Source organism: Metopolophium dirhodum, chromosome 5, assembly GCF_019925205.1.
Source record: "Metopolophium dirhodum isolate CAU chromosome 5, ASM1992520v1, whole genome shotgun sequence".
NCBI classification, from domain to species: domain Eukaryota; kingdom Metazoa; phylum Arthropoda; class Insecta; order Hemiptera; family Aphididae; genus Metopolophium; species Metopolophium dirhodum.
The window spans coordinates 10,206,685-10,228,965 of NC_083564.1; the positions used below are offsets into that span (position 1 = coordinate 10,206,685).

The 22,281-nt window shown below is 29.7% G+C and overlaps 2 protein-coding genes and 1 pseudogene across 3 annotated transcripts; 1 reads left to right on the forward strand and 2 right to left on the reverse strand.

Annotated features, from left to right (window-relative positions):
• Positions 1-544: 544 nt before the first annotated feature.
• Positions 545-4,923, reverse strand: LOC132944507 (uncharacterized). Of its 2 annotated transcripts, none has more exons than XM_061013883.1 (5): positions 4,700-4,923; positions 2,228-2,310; positions 2,124-2,151; positions 1,787-2,064; positions 545-1,716 (listed from the first exon to the last, which is right to left on the reverse strand). In XM_061013883.1, exons 2-5 carry the CDS (start codon positions 2,293-2,295, stop codon positions 1,209-1,211), a joined length of 882 nt encoding a protein of 293 aa, XP_060869866.1. In that variant the 5' UTR covers positions 2,296-2,310; positions 4,700-4,923; the 3' UTR covers positions 545-1,208. The 2 variants fall into 2 exon arrangements, with proteins under 2 accessions (XP_060869866.1, XP_060869867.1); XM_061013884.1 differs by lacking the exon at positions 4,700-4,923 and adding an exon at positions 3,936-4,555.
• Positions 4,924-9,962: 5,039 nt separating this feature from the next.
• LOC132944814 (uncharacterized) lies at positions 9,963-13,443 on the forward strand (annotated as a pseudogene).
• A 5,380-nt stretch (positions 13,444-18,823) lies between these two features.
• Positions 18,824-21,984, reverse strand: LOC132945455 (tektin-B1-like). The gene is made up of 6 exons (XM_061015202.1): positions 21,782-21,984; positions 21,497-21,713; positions 21,193-21,407; positions 20,185-20,407; positions 19,896-20,119; positions 18,824-19,813 (listed from the first exon to the last, which is right to left on the reverse strand). Exons 1-6 carry the CDS (start codon positions 21,982-21,984, stop codon positions 19,681-19,683), a joined length of 1,215 nt encoding a protein of 404 aa, XP_060871185.1. The 3' UTR covers positions 18,824-19,680.
• Between the last annotated feature and the right edge of the window lie 297 nt (positions 21,985-22,281).

Genomic DNA, 22,281 nt, shown 5'->3' on the forward strand with positions numbered 1-22,281 from the left:
CAGGCAAGCTAGGGGGCAATCGACTTAATTGAGAGAATGCCACCGGGAAAATAATTTAGTACCTATTAACTAGTATATTGGTATTAACTACAACAGGTAGATAAAAATATGATTGTAAATGCCTTTATCTAGGTGAAGGTGGATGAAATATTAGACTTGCCTCTTAAAAAACTTAGAGTTCACCGCGCGACTGGGTACAGCTACGAACATGCAACTACTAATTCTTCTATGAATACTATTAAATCACCATCGTAAATGTGATATATACAGTAAATCGGTGCTCACAACCCACTTAACAATACATATTGCATTTTATGAATATTAATTATTTAATTACACTGAGATGATGAATAATATAAGCCTTGGCTCCAATTGGTTTGGTTGAAAATATAGTTCATAATTCATCAGTTCCTGTTTGATTTGGCATTAGTGATTACATTTGCTTCAGAATTAAAATCTAAGTCTACTACCATAATATGTCATATTAATAATATAAATATACTTATATAACAGTATACAGCAAAAAAAACAAATTGACAAAAAAATAAAATAATTTTCATTTATTTTTATGTGAGGTACACTGAAAATAAAAAAATTTGTCTTAAACATTAATAAGTTTTTTTTATTTTTACAAAAAAAGCAAACTTTACAGTTTAAAGTACCCTATATTAAAGTATCACTGACTTACAGAAAAATCAGATCAAGATATTGTTAGGTTAGACAATTTTTCTTCAAAAATAAAAATAAAATAGGCTTGCATATAATATTTGATATGATTTATGCACATGCTTAATAATTCTGCTAGTTTTATCTTCTTTCTTTTAGCTTAACCAAACAATATCTTTCCGTGTTCTAAATCTCAATTTAATTGTGGGAATAAGGTAAAAATTATTTTAGTCTAAAATAAAAAAAAACAATATAGGAATCAAATAAAAGTAAATACAATACATTGTTTGACAGATGTTAATGGTCACAACATTAAGTTGTGAAATTTAATGGTAATGCACAAATGATAATAACTTAAATTATGCAAACATAAAATTGTATTTTCTTAAAATTGGTTTAAAATTGTACAACCATAAAATATCAATCAAACAGTTTATGTTAAAAGACGTTTGTTACATAAATAAATAAATAGGACTTGATACTTCATTATAGGGACTAGAGTTACCTTTTGAACCATAACTCAAATAATATATATTGATGCGTTACACTCTAGCAGATTGAGTTAATGCAGCCATAAAGACACTGTAACTACTGCGATCTGATTTTATATGCTGCACTTGGTGCATCGTAAGTGAACATTTACTCATAAATTGTGCATCACAAATAACACAAACATACTGATATTTTAATGCCTTATTTTTGGGGGGACTATATTTTGGTGGACAATGAGCAGAGCTTGATGAATGATCGTCTGAAGAAACCAGTGATAAGTCATCGGCATTCCATTCTGTTTTAACTGTTAGTGTCGTCTGATTGTCATGAGGTGAATTTGGAATAATGATTTTTGAACTACTTGGAATGTCTTGAACTTCAATAGTATCGCAACCATTTGGTTTTGTTTTTGACTCCTCTACACTTTCATCGCTACTAATATCGATTTCAACAGCTTCTTTCTTTAATGTCTTTACAGTTGCTTTTTCTGAATTTATTGAACCAGAGTCTGATGAAGATTTGGAAGCAGTCACAACCACCCTAGTGTTTTGATAACATCTGAAAATATAATGACAATATTTCAAATATTATTTTATATTTCACCAATTTAGAAATTTAGAAATTATACCTTTTTCTTGTTTTGCGAGTGTTCAAAGTTTCCAAATCCATAAGTTGTGCAGCACTTAAACGGTTATTCATTTTTTTCTTAGTCTTAGCTTTCTTTAACTTGTATTTTTTATAAACATCGTTGTAAGTATTTAGTTTGTAATTTGTTTGAGTTGTATGGCATGATAATGTATTAAAATGCAATCGAAAATTTAACCATGTTTTAAAGCTTTTATAACAACCGCGACATATCACTTGTGATTCATCATCAAAGTAATAAAAACATACTCGTTCGCATATCTAAAATACAAATTCATTCTTAGACACATACAAGACTTTACAAAAAATTGTATACTCACATTGGTATCATGTTCTTCTTCCATAGGCCTAAAAAAATATTGTTTATGATTATGTTGAACTAATTAAATTGAGCTTGAACTAAAAAAAAAAAAAATGGAAATACCTCTGAATTTTAAATGGTTGTAGACCAACATTTTTCAAAAATTTTTGTTTTCGATAGCGTTCTTTCATGGTTGGCTTAATGATCTAGAAACAAGTTAAAAGGTAATAAATAATACATAATGAAAATAGTTATTAATTAATATCATTGATACATTGTTAAAAATGAATCAAATAGGTGTGACTTTAAACCAAGTCACAAATATTTTTAACTGTAATTAATTGGATTGCAAGGAAATCCTGTACTCTTTTAAGTCGTAATAATATGCTTCTAGTAACGGACATCACATATTATAATTGTGAAAAAAAAACATTTCAATAGTATTAGTACTTTTATAAAGAATATTAGGATATTATAGTAGAGCCTATATGCCTATACTACTATACTAATTATCAGGGTTCAGAGTACTGGGTCCAACCCATTAAAACCCACTGGGTTGTTATAAAACCCAGTAAAAAAAACCCAGTATAAAAAACCCAGTAAAAAAAAAACCAACAAACAAAATAATTAAAACTTTAAACTGCATATTTATTTTTATTACTTTTTAGTAATAATAAAAAACAAATATTTGAAGATAAGCATAAACATTAAACATTATAATTTTACATTTTACTCCGGCAGTCAGAGTGAAGCTAGAAATGATGATAGGAATATACATACAATAATATATTATTATATAATATTTGTATTTGTCAAAACTAAATTAAAATGGTACATTTATGTTTTGTAGGTAAGGTTTGTAGGGAACTTCCCAAATAAAAGTTTCAGGAAACGGCATTCATTTGCAAATTTTTAAAACCCATTAAAACCCAACCTGGTTAGGTTTTTGTAAAACAACAGTAGGTTTTTTAAACCCTGCTAATTATTATGAATTTATAATACATAGTAATTTTTATATTTAAATTGCAAATTAATTCACATTATTTAATCTCCAAATAATATATTGAACAAAGTTTATACTCAAAAACATCAATTATTGTCATCATATTATTCAAATGTATTTATGCACACACATCTTCAGTAAGGCCCGTTATATTCTTGAAAAATAATACTATTCTGCTCTACTTAGTCAGAGTTAATCAATTATGTACTTTATATATCTATTATCTGTTCCTAATAGCTTCAAGGCTTTAGCTAAAGTATTACTTTCACACGTTATTCTATTAAATTTTAAAGAAATGTATACTTAATTAGATGCAAACAGCATACAATACAAACTATATAAATATACTAAGTAAAAATACAAATGCATCATAATATAGTTTAGTGATTATGTGTCTACTTGATAACCTTAATTTACAATTCTATTCAGTAAATCACATAACATTTTTTATTTTTTTATTTAATATTTATATTATGTTACTCAAATCAGAGTTTAAACTGAAAATCTACATTAAATTGATGAAAATTAAAAAATTAAAATATTTTTTAGAAAAAACTTCATCTTCCTTATCTACAATATGATATGTGCTACATAATTCACAATTATGTTTATTATTTTTTTTTATAGAATAATGGATATTTGTATCACCTGTTTTTAGTGATTGACAGACTAGCAAAATATTTTATAGGTCTGCTAATCAACTAGAAGTGTGGCTTGCAAAAAATTACTATGACTTATATACGAGTAGTCCAGTATACATTTCAATGAAAATATCTCTATTTCAAACTTGAAAGAAAATTATTATAAATGAACAATTTTTTTTGTTACCAGTTGATATTAGTGATTTCAAAGCTCAGACAAATGTTTTGTTTTCATACAACCATTCACACTTGTACTTTGTAGGAAGTTTATAGGTACTTTTGGAATAACACAGTCAATTACTTCATGGGAAAAACTTTAAATTAGCAATTGGCAGACGGTTTAATTTATTCGTTATCATTATCGTAACACTCAAATGTGAGAAGGCATAAAATTATGGAAAAAAATGTTTTGTGAAAATAGATTGAATCCAAAAAAAAAATTTAACTAAATCGAAAACAAACGAATTTTCCAAGTGAAACGAGAACGCACGATTGTCGAACACGCAAAGTAAATCGTAATCAAATCGAAAAAATGTAAACGCAGATCGCGTAAGAAAGAGGACAAGGAACTTGTGCGACGGCGCGAAAACAACATGGAAGAAGCCGTGGAACTGTGGACGCGGTGGTGTTAACGGTGGAACGAGCAACCATCAAGACGACGGCTACCGAAGACGGTCGCCGGAGTCGTGGAACGCACAGATCTCGGGACGATCTTTCGACGATCAAACAGCTCGGGATAACTACAACTGCCTTGCGAGGTCGCGAAGATGAGTGGGTTTGGCACAATCGAGCACCAGACACCTCCAACTACTGCGACCGAACAGCTTAACATAGCGCCGGGCGCCATCCACCACCGCAACTACCCCATCCACCCACCATCGCACAGTGCCGACCTAGCACGGCACGTACGCCAATAATAACAACAAAATAAATAAAAACCCTTCTACGAACCTATTTGGAGCGTAGTCTGTCGTTGCCGGAACGAATACGGAGCAGCTCTGCGACGGCACCGCCGTGGTAATCGTTTACAGCGTCGTCCAGCGATGGTGGTGGGTACCGTCGTCGTCTTCCGTTCCGTCCAAGAATCCAGGTGGACGATGGTAGCGTCGGGAATGGGAATGTGCCCATGCACACTCGCAGGCCGTCGAGGAGATAGTGGCATTGGCGAGCTCATGCTCGGCAGTCGTCAGTGTTACCGGCGACGGGGATATATTGATACGACTCGGCGGGCGCGCGGCGCGGTGTACGGCCGGTGGGCGGGCGGCATGGTCGGACGGACGGGTGGATGGGTCCGACCGGGCGGGTGTTTGGGTGACGGTGGGCCCGTCCGACGATCGGGAAGTGCGCGTTTCGTGTTTATACTTTATTATTGAGAGATATTATATAAATACCTGTGGTGTTTACACGCATTTTATTGTTTATCGTTTTTATAATTTTTTTGTTCCCATTATTATTGTTCGAGGTGGTTCTCCGACAGACGATATATATTTTTTTCTAATTTTACGATAATATTATTATTTATTATTACTACTGCCCCGGCGGTCAATGAACCGCGATTTGTGGCCACGACTAATATTTACGTCCGCCTCTTGATTGCGCTATGCTGTCCACGTTGTCGTCGTCGTCGCTCTCAACACGAAAATGTGTTGGCAACAGCGTTGGCGATTGATGAAATTGTGTACTTTGACACGGAACTAAAATGCACAATTGGCGTTTTATTTCCTCCAATACCTGTAGCTTAATAATTAATAATAATATTACCCATGTCGTCCTGCAAGCGTTGACGCATCGATACGCCTTGCTACATCGCCCTCGCGACCTCATGAAGTTGCGTCTCACGCGTCACACATATTGGCGATACGTCCTTGCCATAAATAAATATATTATTCAATATTTTAGCCCATCCGATGTGTACGATGAACCTATTATTGTAGTGTAGATCAATAGTTCAACATTGGCGTATTTAGGAATTTGTCATGGGGAGCGTCCAGATAATTTTCAGAAAACAAAGCCGCGAGGGCAAAGCCACACATGCCACCCAATTACTTTTTATTAAATAAATATACCATATTTAGAAGATAGAAGACGATATAAAATGTTTGGGTTTTTAATTACTAAATAATAATATGTACAAAACAATTTTAAAAAAGCGGGTAGTGGATGTTTGCTCTGCTGTACAGTAGGTTACAAGTGGGTCAATGTATAATGGATTGTATTAAACTTGAATTCAATGATATAATATCATTGTATAAGAAAAACGATTCTGAACGGAGACGGTTTGTCAGTATATGGATATTTTAAATTGTTATTATTTATTATAGCCTGTAAGTTGAATTGATATTGAAATTTTTTTTTTATTCGTTTCTATGGTGATAAACAAAGCGTTAGAAATTAAAATCCCATTTTTAGGTGGTTTTTCTTTTTTTTTTTGGTGGTTTTTCCTGTAGCATTAAATTACTATTGAGAAAATCAAAAAATGACCTCCCTAAAGTACTAGGTATCTTGATCCAATTTGTAGAAATTTTTCTAAACAGGATAAAAAAAAAAATAAACACCATTGTAAAACGAATAGGTAAATAAGTTATGTTGTAACTTATAACTTTTATAAAAATATTTCCTTAAGGGTGGACCCCTTGAACCTCCCCCCACCGTAAATACGCCACTGAGGTCAAATATGTAACCATCGGTGGAGCCATTTTAATGAAAAAAATTTGTGTGTGTTTGTGGGGGGGGGGGGGGTGGTCTGAATCTCCTATTTTTTCAGTTAGTCGTCTAATGACCGTGGAATATGGATTGCACAACTGCACTCTCCCCCTAGTTCAAAAATCACATTATTCAATAATAATATTATTAATAAATTAATAATACAAATTAACCACAAATGGCATAAATTATATAGGGTTTGCTTAGCTAACCCAAGCACCGTCCTCCCTACACACACACACACACACACACACACACCAGTGGCGCACCCAGGGGGGAGGCTTTGGGGTTGAAGCCCCCCCCCAAAAAAAAAAAATTAATATTTTTACATTAAATTATATATTATAGCATATATTGTCACAAATATAGTAGACGTTAGATACCTACACATAAATATAGTTCAATTATTACGTGAAAAGGACGGTGACGTAGGTATAGGTACGTATAATATGTAAAAATTGTTTACTTGAGTGTAGGGAAAGTAAAAACATTTTTAAGCCCCCCCCCAAACAAAAATCCTGGGTGCGTGCCTGACAGTGCTCGAAATGGACCGGAACTGCCTGACACACACAAATATTTTCGTCTATATATATGTATACATATTATTTTGGGCAATGTTCGGTTAAAATTAAATTATCTTAAAAAAGTTTGTAAGGTCGATAATATTGTGAACACTGAACTATAATGAATTCTTTTTTTTATTTCAGTAGAATTGTTCAAAATCAGAAGACTCAAAAGTGCAATATAATATGTATAGCGCCTGCAGGTTTTATGTAAAACTTTTCATAGTTAATTATAGGTTAATATTGTCAAATAAAACTTGTAAGGAAAAAGAGATAAATTATAATCACAGGCGTGCAAAGAGAGTTCCATAGTGGGCAGCTCCCCGTCCCGCGAGCTAAACTTTTTTAATATTCTTATCTATACTTAATATATAAAGCTATGGAGTTTGTTTGTTTGAACGCGCTAATCTCAGGAACTATAGTATACTGGTTCGAATTGAAAAATTATTTTTTTGTTGGATAGTCCAGGATTTATCGAGGAAGGCTATAGGGTATATAACATCACGCTACGACCAATTAATATAAGTGCTCAAACAGGGATTTTGAGATTTACGATGGAAATAATTATTTATAAATGGTTGCTATTGGTTATAGGAGAAATAATTAATAGGAAAAGCATTTATTTATTATTGTTTGCTATTGGTTAATCGGGCAGATCAGGTACAAGCATGCATCAAATCGAATTTTCGCACATTGCCTACCAGGGTGGCTGAGTTGCATTTACTGCAGTGAGTTACACCAAAAAGGAGTTGAACAATCACAATTTTTTTGTCAATTTTTATGGGCCACGAAGTGCGCAGGATCAGCTATATTATATTATATAAATTAATGTTTGTGTGCAGATCGTTGGGAAGAAGATAGACTAATTTAAAAATGATTAAATTTGGTTTTTTTTTTTATCGGATTTTAGTACGTTTAGATTAGGCTAGGATTATGTATAAATTGATTATATTAATCCACTGTAGGTGGAATTAAGTAAAAACGACGAACTTGGTATAACATTGATACCAACCAGGCTACCAGGGTTGCTGAGTTGCACTTACTGCAGTGAGTTACACCAAAAATGAGTTGAACAATCACAATTTTTTAAGAGTTGTCATTTTGTACGGGCCACGAAGTGCGCAGGATCAACTATATTATATATAAATGAATGTTTATGTGCAGATATCTTAATCTCCGGGAAGAAGATTGGCCAACTTAAAAAGGGTTAAATTTGGTTTTTTTTATTCATCGGATTTTAGTACGGTTTGATTAAGTTAGGATTATGTATTAATTGATTATATTAATCCACCGTATTATATCAAAATAAACTTTGTTTAACTTAAGAGTTAAATCATACACTTACGTACAAACAGCACTGGGTCCGCGATGTACCGCAGGTAGATTGCCCACCTGACTTTCGTATTTCAGTTATTTCAGAGTTAAAATCACTCATCACAAAAATTGTTGAAAATCATATTTTCAAGGTTTGATATTTATTCGTCTAAATATTTTCTCAAAACAATATTTTTAAAGTCAAATAATAATAAAATATAAAACCGATATGTCAAACCCACAAAAATATTATTCTTTATATATTTTACTATTTGTGATTTACTCTAAGATTAGGTACTTAAAAATCGTATAAAACGAATTTAGGTAAGTCAATGCGTTATTGTTATGTCACCCGTGGGTCTGAAAGACATAGTCACAAAGGTAACAAATATGAAATAAATATTCGCTGTGATCTTCTGAAAAAACTATTTTTCTCAATTTTTCCTGCATGTTATTATAGTTTGTTAAAGATTTAAATTGATTACTGTAAATTGAACTAGTTTTGTTTCGCGCAAAAACAACTCTTAACTCTTAAGTATATAGGCGTACCTACTACCTATCTAATTTTAGATTCTGAGCGGAGCGATGAATATATTACAATGATGTGTGTTTTTTTTTTTATTGTATTGATTTTTCTCGCTCTATCTCTCTCTCTCTAAACAATCAATAATAATACGCACGTTTAAATGATAAAAATAAATAAAATACGTGGCAGAATAACGTGTGAATCGATGGCGATAGTGCAATACTGATCAGTGATCAGTCTCTATATACTGTCCGCCTGTCCCCCCGAAAGTGAAATTTCGTACATTTTTTTTTTTGTTAGTAAATTAATAATCAATTTAAAATAATCTGTAACGTAAGATTAATTGGAATTTGTAACCCAAAATTTCACACTTGAATTGATGACAGTCAAATTTTTTTTCGGTCAGCTCATTAGCACTCCTAACACTGAACCATCAATAGGGTAAAATTGTATTTTGGTGTACGAATTCCAAAACTTGCATTACAAATTATTACAAATTACTAGTTTTCTAAAAAAAAAAGTACGACATTTTACTTTTGGGGTGCTGGGCTGCCGGAACTCTTCTGATCACGCATACACGTGACGAGTACACGGCCGCAACGGTCTACGAGCGTTCTATGTTTTGTTATTGATAGTCGATATTATAAATTATTATTATTGTCACTCTACGTAATAAAATATGGGTTAGTGCGTGTTAATACCCATCTAATTAATGCATTGGTAGTAGGGAGTTAGTTACATTATTAACAAGTGGCAAGTATTTAGACTATGGGTCTACATAGTTAGTTTAATAAAATATTAATGTATCGAGCGTTCCACTTCCACATGACCAAATTAAATAATATAAAATATAAATATTATATAGATTAATGCATGGTAGAGTGTTAGACGTTAGTACCAATATAATTAATTTATAGGTAGTAGTCAGTTTTATTTTATTAATAAGGGTCGAACATTTGGACTAGTCTGTAATTATAATATGATACTTAATTTTGTACCTTCATGTTTTTTACATAATATCAACCTTAGTTCATAATAAACAACGTCAGTGTTGAATAAATAAGTAACTGAAAAATAATCACACTCAGTATGCCAATGGTGACGCGACATGGCGGACATGGTTGAGATATTTTTGCAAAAGATGGACTGCAGTGACGACGGTACAGGTTAAGGCACGATGCGGGCGGTATTTTTTACCTACTGCGAGTTAACCGTAACTCTGTTCTTCGCACATTTCGACGTATCTGTCGTTCGTCTACTCGACGGAAGATCTATCCATTCGCATTTTTGGCTTCCTGTGCTTCATCGTCGAAACCCTCATTTTTGCTTTAATAGCCGTTAGGGTCTACCATCAGTCACAACATCACGATATGTATACCAGCGTTCACAGAAAGTGGGAATACCGGAAGACTATAGACGGAAAATCACGACGGTGATTAAATACCAACTTATCATGTCAAACGTGCTCGTGACAGTTCCCATGTTGTGCACGATTTCGTTGGATTGGGTGCGGATGGGCGATCTGTACATTAAGTTCCCTTTCGCGGACGTGTTGCCGATAAAAACAACACACACGTGACTGTTTACGCGTGCAAATATATTGTATATGCTTTGCCCTCGTACTTTGCACACTTGGAACTCAGTTGGAAGTCTGTTTCTTGAATGTGACGTTTATGTATTCCACGGGCGTCGTGAAGCGACATTTTCAGATACTCGAACAACAGGTCGAAGAAGCGATAGTAACCGAGGAAGAAGAGAAATTAAAGATCGCGATCAAACACCATCAAGAGGTGTTGAAGTGAGTTGTGTTCAATACACTGTACTTATAGTTTAAGTGTACTTGGTGACATTTAACTTAAACATTTTGTCAGACAAAACAAATATTTAAAATGGATTAAGTTTCCTGTTTATTCCAATTTAGCCAATTGGCTTATATTAATAAAAATTAATTTTGAATAAAATTGAATCCCAAATAAATAGGTACCTCTACTAGACATTTTATCAAAAAAAGAAAATGAAAAACGGACTTTATATTATGAATAAACCTATATTTAATTTAATTAATTGTTTATTAAACTTTATTAAAACATTTATCTCATTAATTTATAATAATAAATTAATATATTATATATAATATCAAGATCTACGCTATTTAACTGACAGTGGTGATGTGGGGACGTAGCCCTCATTATTACGATTATAAAAACTTATATCAGTTTTAGAACCAATTAATAATTAGTAACTACGCCACCGCAATGACTTATGAATTAATCCATAGTAATACCTATAGCTATAACCAAAATTGTATAGAAATTATTTAAATATCATTGACCACACACTAAAACATAAATTAGTAAGATACCAAATCAAAAAAAAAAAATGTATTACTTAGATACACTATTAATACTATAAACCTACTTACCTACTTATTTTATTTTTAGGTTTTTTAAAGATATGAATACAGTTTATGAAAAACCATTATTAATAATAATAGAAGGTTTTGTGCTATACATATATTGGCTTATCTGGCTGTACAATGATTCAAGTCATACAGGTGTGTGGTAGTAATAATATATTTGATTAATTGTATTAATAGTTAAAAAATATTTTTTAACTATGTGGTTATAACAACTAAACATTTTCAAACATTTTGTATTTTATAGAATTTTGTAAAAATTATTATCCTGTATAATATATGCATTGAAAATATTACCTTTCTCCAAGTTTCTAATCAATTCATATAACAAAAATTTAAATATTAACATATTGTTCTAAATTAAAAGAATAAACGAACAATTTATAGTTTATACCTATTTTAGTTTTAATAGAATATAGTGGTTCTCAAAAGTGCCAGGCAAAAAACAAAAACCAGCAAATCCAGTTTTCGAAAAAATCTATTTTGTTTTCTTAGTGTAACTTTAAAAAAAATAAACGAATATAGATGACATTTTAACTGAATGTTAATATTATCCAATTTCTATGCACCATGAAAATTTAATACAAGGTCTCTTATAACTCATAAGTTGTTATATTAGCATTTAGCAGTTAATAATTATTTATGATGTATAGGTATGATTTTTTTTATTTTAAGTATTTAAAGTTCAAATGTTAACAACATTTATCAAAATATCGAGTAGTTAAAAAATGATAATATGTTCAATTTTTATAGCTAATGATTGAAAATTTAAGATAAGAATTCTCATAGATGATTCATAAAGTAACCAAAAATTCTAAAAAATATATAAACAGTTATTTTTTACAGACATTTTAAGTTCGAATTTGGATGTAATAACATATTATAACCAAGAATAATGATTTTAGTTATTTTTTGTTATTTAAAATTATTATTTATGGGTAAAAATATTATTCTACATTAAAAAAAAAACAAACAAAAATGAATTTAGTTTTAAAAGAATATAATACTATATTATTTTTAATATATGACCTTATTATAACAAAAATTTAAATTATAATATGGATTTTAGTTATTAGTTAGGTATACCTGTATTATTTTTAGGGTTTTGTTGAACCAATAATATTTGGATTGTGTATAGCTAGTTCTGTGACGGGTTTCATAACAATTTCAATTTATTGCATATGTGATAGCAATATGTATGATTTAGTAAGTATTTATAATATGTATTATACAGTTAGTGCACAAAATGTGGCTATTAGTATAATATTATATTATTAACAGCATAGTATTTCCACATGGTAAACACTCATTTTCTCAAAAACTCCTAATGTTTCATGTGTTCCAATTGTCCGGGTGTTCGTCGGCTCTCGAGATCGTGTATTCGAGAATTAGAACAAATACACCGTACAATATAATTTTATGGTAAAACCACATATAATGTATTAACTACAATCAATATAAAATATTATATTATATGTCTTACCCGATTCGCAGTTGTTTGTAGATAATATTGTAGGAGTTTTAGGTTGTAGATGAAACAAAGTAATACTTCAAATAAGAACGCACTGATTATTGCTCGCATAATGAGTCCAGTTGTCGCTCGTTGAAATCGGTTTTTTGAGACTTGACTACTTGAGAGGTTGTTACTCTGGTGGTTGGTGACCATGCACTGGTTTAAAGGACGACACGGATATGCCGACCAGAGAGTGGTAGGTTAGGTTTTATCAAAGGTTTTTGTATTTTCCCGAACTAGATTTCTCTTCGGCGGCAAAGACCTTAATGTCGGTGACAATAATTTTATTGGGGATGACCGATTTCTACGAACGACAGTCTGGCCGTTATTTATTATTCTGTAAGATTTTAGTTTATTTATTATAATGTGTGTGAGCATATCATTACAGTATTTATTTCAGATTCTAAAGTTTACATATACGATGTTGAATGTCTTTATTAACTTCAATCAATGGCCAGTTTAAAGAAACTGCAAAATGAAAACAAAATTTTTCTTTTTAAACGATTAGTATAAATATTAGGTATGATAAAAATCATTTTATTATTTTTAATTCTAAAATGTTGTTTTTAAATCAAATTGTATTCGCCTGTTAAGTAAAAATTGTTGTTATAATAATTTTAGTAATTTTATTTATTTCAGATCTTAAAATGTCTCACATAGTCACATATACCGAGTTAACACCGTACTACCATCATCTTTCAATAAAATAGCACCACCCATCACGCAAATGCAGTGTTTGAACATTTTTTCAGCTCAAATTATAAATGCAGTCACCTATATTTTGAGTAACTTCCTATATAACCTTCGATACCTTCTTGACATGTTTTTCAAATGTTTATTTCATCATTTTCTATACATGATGAAACTTTCAAAAAATATTTAAATAAAAGGATACTATTTTTAACTGAGTTGAGCAGTAAATGTATTGGTTTTACAAATACACACAGTATTGTTGAAAAAAAAATTGTTGTATGTAAAGACATAGGTACTTAAATAATTAAAATTAATATCCCCAAAGACTTGAAAATTTCACCAAATATTTACATTAGTAAGTATTTTCTAGATTTGATATAATTTTAAAAATATTAGCTTATAACTTTATTTATCAATATAAATATATAATTTGTCGATTAAACTAGTACGATAAGGTTAAGTTAACAAATATAGACGTCTTGATTTAAAAAACTAATTAATTAAAAAGATTCTTTAGCGTTAAGACACATACATTTTATATGGGCGATTGAAGTTCAAATGTTAACAATAGGTTGAATATTTGATTGTATAATATATTTCTGTTCATAAAAATAATGTAATTTCCATGTCGATGGGAGGGTGGTTGGGTGTTCATAATATTATAGTTCCATCAGAAACACCCATTTAAAGTTGGATTTTATGATTTGTATTTCATTCATATTAATAATATAGGTATAGTAATTCTATATAGTGTTGTTGTGCCTGTCTTGTGGATTTCCTCTATGGTGACTGATGGTTATACCTACTCATCGTCCGACGTCCATACTAATGGAAGTATAAGTATATAAATATTAATTCAAATCAATAAATTATTTAAAGTTTTATCGCATCAGCTCTGCTATATAATATAGGTACGTCAATGCATCTAAGTATATTTTATCAATTATCTATACTAGATATTTCACTATACATTTTTGATGCTTTTTAATAATTCTTTTTTTTTATACTAGCTAGCGTAAACATTAACATTTATTAACGATAAGTTAAGAACATAAATTACTAAATTATATAAGTACTATTTTTTTTTTATAATAATATATATTCAATATTTATGTAAAAAAATTACATCTGCTGAAGATAAGTACCTATTATAAATTTATGTTTATACCTACGACGCGTCGCCGGCGTACCAGAAAAAATTATGTAAATATTAAAATATATATTATATTATATAAATGTATACCTACATAGGTGAAAACTTTATACCAGACGAGACTGTACAATTGCTCGTAACACCGTGACAAATTACCCTATATAACTACTATAGGGAACGGATTTTATTGTAAATAGGTACATATATTTTTATTGTAATGATATATTTTTAATCTGGTAAAACAATGTGTACGATTTAGATATTAAATCATTCTAATTGAAATAAACCCAAATTTATTTTACATATGTTTACATGTTTAGTAAACATATACATCTTTTAGTAATTTTTGATTTTTTGCGATTTTTTCAAGTATCCTCGATGACGACAAACATTATTAGTTCTGCTTTATCTAAACGGCATTCACGTATCGATGTGAAGCTATTAATACGACTTCGATACCTTTAAGTTTAATAAGCATTGAAAGCCTAAAATAACAAGATTAGTAATCTTTGACAACGACCATTTGTCTACGCGTTATCTATTTGGCATTTACGAACTTTTATGCTGGGATGCCGCTATAATATACGCTGCCGATAAGTACCTAACTATAGATAAAATTTCAGTAGGTATTATTTATTATCATTGATTATGTCTAGTCTCTAGTTCAGGTGGATTGTGAAATTTGTATTGTAGCTAATAGCTATATTATTTGTTTGTCTTCGTACATCGAATTTGTGTCGTTTTTTAAATAACTGTATAAATGCCTTAAGTTGCAAGTTCATTAATAATAATAAAGGTAGCGTAAGTAGGTAGTAAAAATAATTACGCCCTTCAGAGCCTATATTTTAACGTGATGCGGAACGTTGGTTAGAATCCACTTATTATTATGAACATTTAGAAAACATTAAACAAAGAATTTCAAATCTAGAAACACTGAAACCACCACTGTCCACTGTTATATTAATAAAACTAACAGTTTGATGGAAAATGTTAATTAAAAAAAAATATTTAACTTACCTACATTCCTAAAGGAATTTAGTTTTTTGGTACATATGATAAAACAAATCGAAACCCGAAATATGTCCATATCAGAAAGGAAAGGGTATGTATAGTTCAAAAGCACAAAATAAATTAGAAAAAGCACAAGGGCACATGGAAAATTTAGTTAAAGAAAAATTTGTATAAGTATCCGGAAAAAATCATGAACTAAAAATTGTGAAAGTAATTAGAGAGTAGAAACATACTATGACTAAATCCTACAGAATAACTGGACGATTCAGTGGCGGGGGGGGGGGGGCTCCATGGGGTCCGGACTCGTTAAATGTTGTGTTTTTACATGATTAAGAAAAACAAATTTTATCATACGATACAAAGAATTTTCGAAGCTTCAGTTATCAACATTTTCAATTATCGTGATTTTTTTCGTTATCAGTTTGGTAGGCACCAAAAAATGGTTGAAAAATACCGAGTTTATTTTTTAATTCAAATATTTTGTAGTTTTGTACATTGCCAGTATCTACCGACACTCCAGAGAGATCTTTTTCAACCTTAATAAGGTTGAAAAGTTATCTAAGATCAGCTACGAATGAAGTAATGTATTTTAGGAAATATTTTTATAAAAGTTATAAAATGTTATAGTTATGTTATAACATAACTATATTAGATTCTGAGCGGAACGATGAAGCTAGTGGTTTTACAATGGTGTTTATTTTTATTTTTTTTTATCCTGTAGGTATACGACATTTCTACCAGAAGGAGTGCTTCAATTTCGGTATATATAGTACCTTATCTTTTAGCAAATTGGATCAAGATTATATTATTTGATTTTTTCAATAGTTATTTAATGCCACGGGAAAAACCACCGACAAATTACGAAAAACCGTTAAAAATGGGATTTTAATTTCTAACGCTTTGTTTCACCATAGAAACAAATAAAAAAATAAATATTTCAATATTAATTCAACTTACAGGCAGGTTATAATAAATAATAAAAATATAAAATATCTAGACTGACAAACCGTCTCCGCTAATATAAGAATCGTTTTTCTTATACAATGATATTATATCATTGAATTCAAGTTTAATACAATCCATTATACATTGACCCACTTGTAAGTTGTAACCTACTGTACAACAGAGCGACATCCACTTACCCGCTTTTTTACAAATTTGTTTTGTACATATTATTATTTAATAATTAAAAACACAAACATTTTATATCGTCTTATAAATATGGTATATTTATTTAATAAAGAGTAATTTGGTGGTGTTGGGGGCTTTGCCCCCCGCGGCTCTGTTTTCAGAAAATTATCTGGACCCTCCCCATGACAAATTCCTAAATTCACCACTGAGACGATGAACTCACACCACTCAATGTAAGAATATTAATGTACATATTTAGATTTTTTTATTACAATAAAGTCCGTTCCTTGCTTAAAAGTTATAACACTTAAATTACTTAACCAATTGTTTATTTTAAATACCTATAATTATTAATACTATAAATTCTTATTAATCAATAATGCTATAATAATTATGTTATGTAGCATAGAAAAGAAATATAAAGACAAACTGATTTAGTGTTTAACGTAAACGTGGACGTAAGGGGTTACTACCAAACTATAATTTTGAGTTTGCTATCCCAAAAAAATATAAATGTTTAGACGTTTAGTATTTTGAGCTCAGAATAAGATGGTATTTTATATAATATATTGATGCTATTTGCAGTAGGTACCTCCTTTTGTGAGTTGTGATTAAAACAAAAGTGGAAGAAATAGAGGCACAGAGCCTAATGGCATCAACCTAACCTAACCTACATAATATAAAGTAAGTAAATTAAAAGTATTATTAGCTGAACTTTAGTTCTGAGTGTGTGACTCAAATGTATTATATAAATTACCTAGTGAATATTCATCGTATAATATGTAAATTGTAAATATGTTACAAGCTTATAACTTATAACTAATACATTTAAATGTACTTAAGTGTAGGTATCATTTTTATAATGATATCTATTACACTATGGAATCTCGGTAATCCAGCAGATATTAGACCAGAGGACTACTGATAAATGAAAACTCCGGATTATTAGTTTCATAAAAAATTTTTTACTTATTGCAAAACCTAAATAACTGACCCTGTGATATTTTAATGTAACACGTAATACAGCACAATAACTAACCAATACACGTTAATGTTAACTGAATAAAAATAAAATCTCTCATCGGTTCATTCACACTTAAATCAGTTAGTCTTATCGTTTATGATAATAATTGTATGGGTATAATACCGAAAAATAGCCAGATTGGTCGTATTGGTTTATCGCATGGCCGGATTACCGAGTCTATTGTATCTATAATGTCCAATTATTGTGGTACAATTTTTTTTTTTTTTTAAATAGTATATTTACAATCTATACAACAGAGTACAGACAAGGTACCTATAATAAGTAAGTGTGGTGACATAAAATAACATTATTAAGAATAGGAAGGCTCCCCCCAGCAGTGCCACCTGACCAGAAATAAATAAATAATTTTTTTAACACTAATATTAAGACTTTATTATGACGCCACACCCGCTATGTTGTAAATTGTAATACATTGGTACCCACAATGACAGATTTGATTTAAGTAGAAATAATAACAATTTTGCGTTGTTAGCTTTAATAAGTTTAATATAATAGTGAATTGATATTACCAAACTTATAGATAATAATACTATTAATTGTTAATTGTTTAAAAATATAAGATTAAATTCAAACCTGACAATAATAAAGTATAGGAATTGTTCAATTGTTGTAACTAATTCATAATTGTATTGACAAATATATAATATTTTTTTTTAATTTTTAATTTTTAAGTATTTCAGTGGATCGAACATATAGATTTATAATCTATTATATTTATGAAAAAAAAATGTTTATAATATTATATATTTTTATATTTAAAAAAAAAAATAATTTCATATTAAATAATAAATAATATTGTATTATTAAATTCAATATTATTATTTATTAGTGAATAATAAACTTTATAAAAAAAAATGGGGGGAAAATATCCGCATCAAAAATATATCGGGGAAAAATGTTTAAATGTCCATTTACCATACAGACTTTATAAATATATTATAGTATTAACTATTTTTTTATTATATAAGTAAATCTATTTTTTTGTTTTTTTTTTCTAATTTGTCCAGTACTTCGTAGGATGTTATCTTTATAACACCACGATGAACAGCCATAGTAAAATATAACCACTAAGTCCACAACTTGATTTTCTGTAACGATATTAGTGATTTTATTTATTTTTTCATCCATTGAGCGTTTAGGAGTAGAGCAACTTGCATCAAAATAGCTAGTAATTTTTATTTTATTAGACAGTAATTGTGAAAATATAAAAAGACAAAATAGTCAATATTACAAAAGACACCGACTGTATAATAGTAATACACTTTAGTACACTATACGGACACACAGTAGAAAACACGAGTACGAGAGAGTAAAGACGAATCACGGTGATAACTAAATATGATGAGTTGTGACAAATAATAAGCAATCGATGTTTCAAGTTTTCAACCAACTAATGACCTGGGGCTGGAAGTACGTAATATTGTAAAATATATCTATCGATCGCACTATCGCCAGTATGGGCCAATGTTCTGGGAACGTGTAGAGCTGGTTGTTATTGAGAATTCTCGATCATCTAGTGGGATAATTCACATATTATATTTTGTGTAAACAACTAAATATTAAAAATAATATCCTAGTTCCTAGATATGAGTCTAGATAATAATATAGTAATGTCACATAAACACATAAAAACATGTTTTGACATTTTGTCGAAATTTACAATAGTTGATAATTTGTTTTTAGAAAAAATATTGAACAAAATTTAATGCATTATGGAATATTCTTAATTATAAATTGTTATAAATATTGAAAAAAATTCATGGGGGGGGTCTATCCCCCTTATCACCCCCGTTTGACCGCCACTGAGTAGCCCATCAAAACTTAATAAATAAATAAATATTATATCCTGTTAGTCATTAAATTACTAGCTACAACTCCGGCCATCCAGTTGTACTCTATACTGTAGACATTTTTGGTCAACATCCAATGCATGAGTCTTATTTTTTAGTTGCTCGTCTAGTATATTTATTTGTTCAATAAGAATATTATGCAAAGCCCTGTAAAAATAAATAAATAGGTAATCAAAACATGAAATTTACTATGCATTAGCATTTAGTATATTATACAAATGTGTTTTACTTGGTTTTATTTAGCTTATCGTTCAACATTTTGATGGTAGTATCAAGTTCAAATTGTTCTTTATGCAAACCAATAGTAGTTTTATCAAGGCACATTTCGACACCAGCCCTATATAATCTTTCTTCGCACCGTGTCTCAACTAACATTTTAGGATTCAATTTTCTGTACAAAGCGTTTTCTAATTTTTCAATTTCTTTCAAAAATTTATCCTTGTCTGTTAACATCTACAAATAATCATTACCTACATCACAAATATCACAATAATTTTATTTTTTATTAATTTCCTTACGTTCCATTTTTGCCATTCTAATTCATTCTTAATTCTTTCTGTATCATAAATACGCCTTCTGAGACCATAATTTACTTTGTCATTTTGAGCAAGCAGATCATTTATAGTTTTATTTTGTGGCACGAACATAGTTTCACGTAATTTTGTTGAACTAATTAATTCATTCTCAATTGTCTGTTTTATATTAATGCACTGTTGGAGCCATTTTTCATATGTATTGAAACTACAGTTTTATAATTTAAAATAATAAGTATTATATTAAATGAATTATTCATGTGTATATTATATAGGATAGATATTAGAGGTAACAGGTAATGAATACTGGGAATTGGCAAAGTTACAAATTTATTTTAATTAGTTTTCATTTGTTTTCAAGTTTAGTTAGTTTTTATACTTTTGTATACCTAATACCACAGCACAGAATCTAATACTTACCTATTAACTCATCTGGTTGACAAATTAATAAAATATTTATACAAAAAACTAAAATCCATTAATTCAGTAAAGACTTATTAAACATATTATAATCAGTGACCAGTGTAAAAACCATCAATAAAGTAAAAAATATTTGAACAATAGAAAAAAAATATAATAATAACTAAACATATTTTTATCACAATCAAACGATGAGAACAACATTATTTGCAAATTTTCATTTCTTTTGTTACATTTCAAAATACAAAAGTGAAAAACTTACTGTTTGAAATTTAACTAATTTAACATATGAATTAATATTATTATTACTTTGATTAGCAGTTGGCGACTGGCGTACAATAATTGAACCTATTGCTAAAGTTTAGTTAAAATGTATGAAAAAATTATATTTAATTGTTGATACCCAATCTTGTAGATTTATTAGTAATTGATTATTAACTGTTTATTGTTTTTAAAACAACCCATTAATAAATAATAGTTTATAAAAAGGTAATTATTAGCTCCAACATAATGAAATATTCTAACTAAACTCCCAGAAATGTAACAACAATATTAAAAGTTTTGGAAACTTACTCTTTTGGAACTCTTAGTGGATCTGGTTTGAGGGAGATATTGTTTGAATCTTTAGTCATTTCTAACAACTCACTATCTATGTTTATTGTATTATTCTTTTTATCTAAGTCTTCGGCAACATTAATTTCCAACTCTTCTAACTTATTAATCTTTTCCCATGCAATTTGGCATACTCCAACTAACAAGTTTTTCAGTTTTTCCAAAGTGTGTTGTTCCTAAACAAACTCTTGATGTTTTAATATCTTAAACATCACTTAATACTTATTATAATTGCGCAATATAACTAAACAAAAACAATGCATACTCTTTTTAATTCAATAGATGCAATATCATGGCACAAATCTGCACTACCTCTTTCATCTCTTATACTTAAGCAATGATTTGTAACAGTAAAGTTCAAATTTAGAAATTCTATACATTTTTCAGTTTTTTCTTTTTCGATTTTCAAATCTTTAATTTCTTTTTGTAAGTTTTTATAACCTAATTCAATTAGATTTTTCCAGCGCGTTATTTCAATGCGTCTAAAAATATAAAAGTTATTCGTCTATTTCACTGTTTTAAGTAAAAGTAAAAATCATAGGATACTTACCTGTCAAAGAACTTAGAATTTGTACGATGTGTACCCCAATAAGTAGTGACATCTGTATCATTCCTTAACCTCTGAGATTCATTTCTCAATACAAATGCATGACGCCTATGTTCATCACAAGATTCTTTTAATTCCGTTATTTTGTAATACCAATCAGACTCTGCTACTTTGGGCACAGGCTTCTCAAAGGTAACTATAGACATTGTATTTTATTTAAATATTCCCAAACGGAAAACTTAAATACCAGAAATATAATAAAACAAAACCAAATATCTATAAGTAGAAGGAATTGTTATAAACTCAATGGTATGATCCAGATAGGTACTACATAATATGTAGTTTAATTATTGTTAGAAATAAAATTTAGAAACAATAATTTATATTGTTAGTTAAACTATTGATCAGATAAAACTTTCAAGCATATTTTGTGTTATTGAACAGTGAACACACAAGTAATATACTAGTATATACTAATTATTACCCAATATTAGTTACTATAG

Excerpts from the sequence above, each read along its gene's own strand:
- LOC132944507 (XM_061013883.1), bottom strand. The coding sequence starts at position 2,295 with ATGAAAGAACGCTATCGAAAACAAAAATTTTTGAAAAATGTTGGTCTA. Across the intron at positions 2,065-2,123 it reads AAGAAGAACATGATACCAAT|ATATGCGAACGAGTATGTTT; the intron begins GTGAGTATACAA and ends TTTGTATTTTAG. Across the intron at positions 1,717-1,786 it reads ACTCGCAAAACAAGAAAAAG|ATGTTATCAAAACACTAGGG; the intron begins GTATAATTTCTA and ends TTATATTTTCAG.
- LOC132945455 (XM_061015202.1), bottom strand. The coding sequence starts at position 21,984 with ATGTCTATAGTTACCTTTGAGAAGCCTGTGCCCAAAGTAGCAGAGTCT. Across the intron at positions 21,714-21,781 it reads AATTCTAAGTTCTTTGACAG|ACGCATTGAAATAACGCGCT; the intron begins GTAAGTATCCTA and ends TTATATTTTTAG. Across the intron at positions 20,120-20,184 it reads TAGAATGGCAAAAATGGAAC|ATGTTAACAGACAAGGATAA; the intron begins GTAAGGAAATTA and ends GATTATTTGTAG.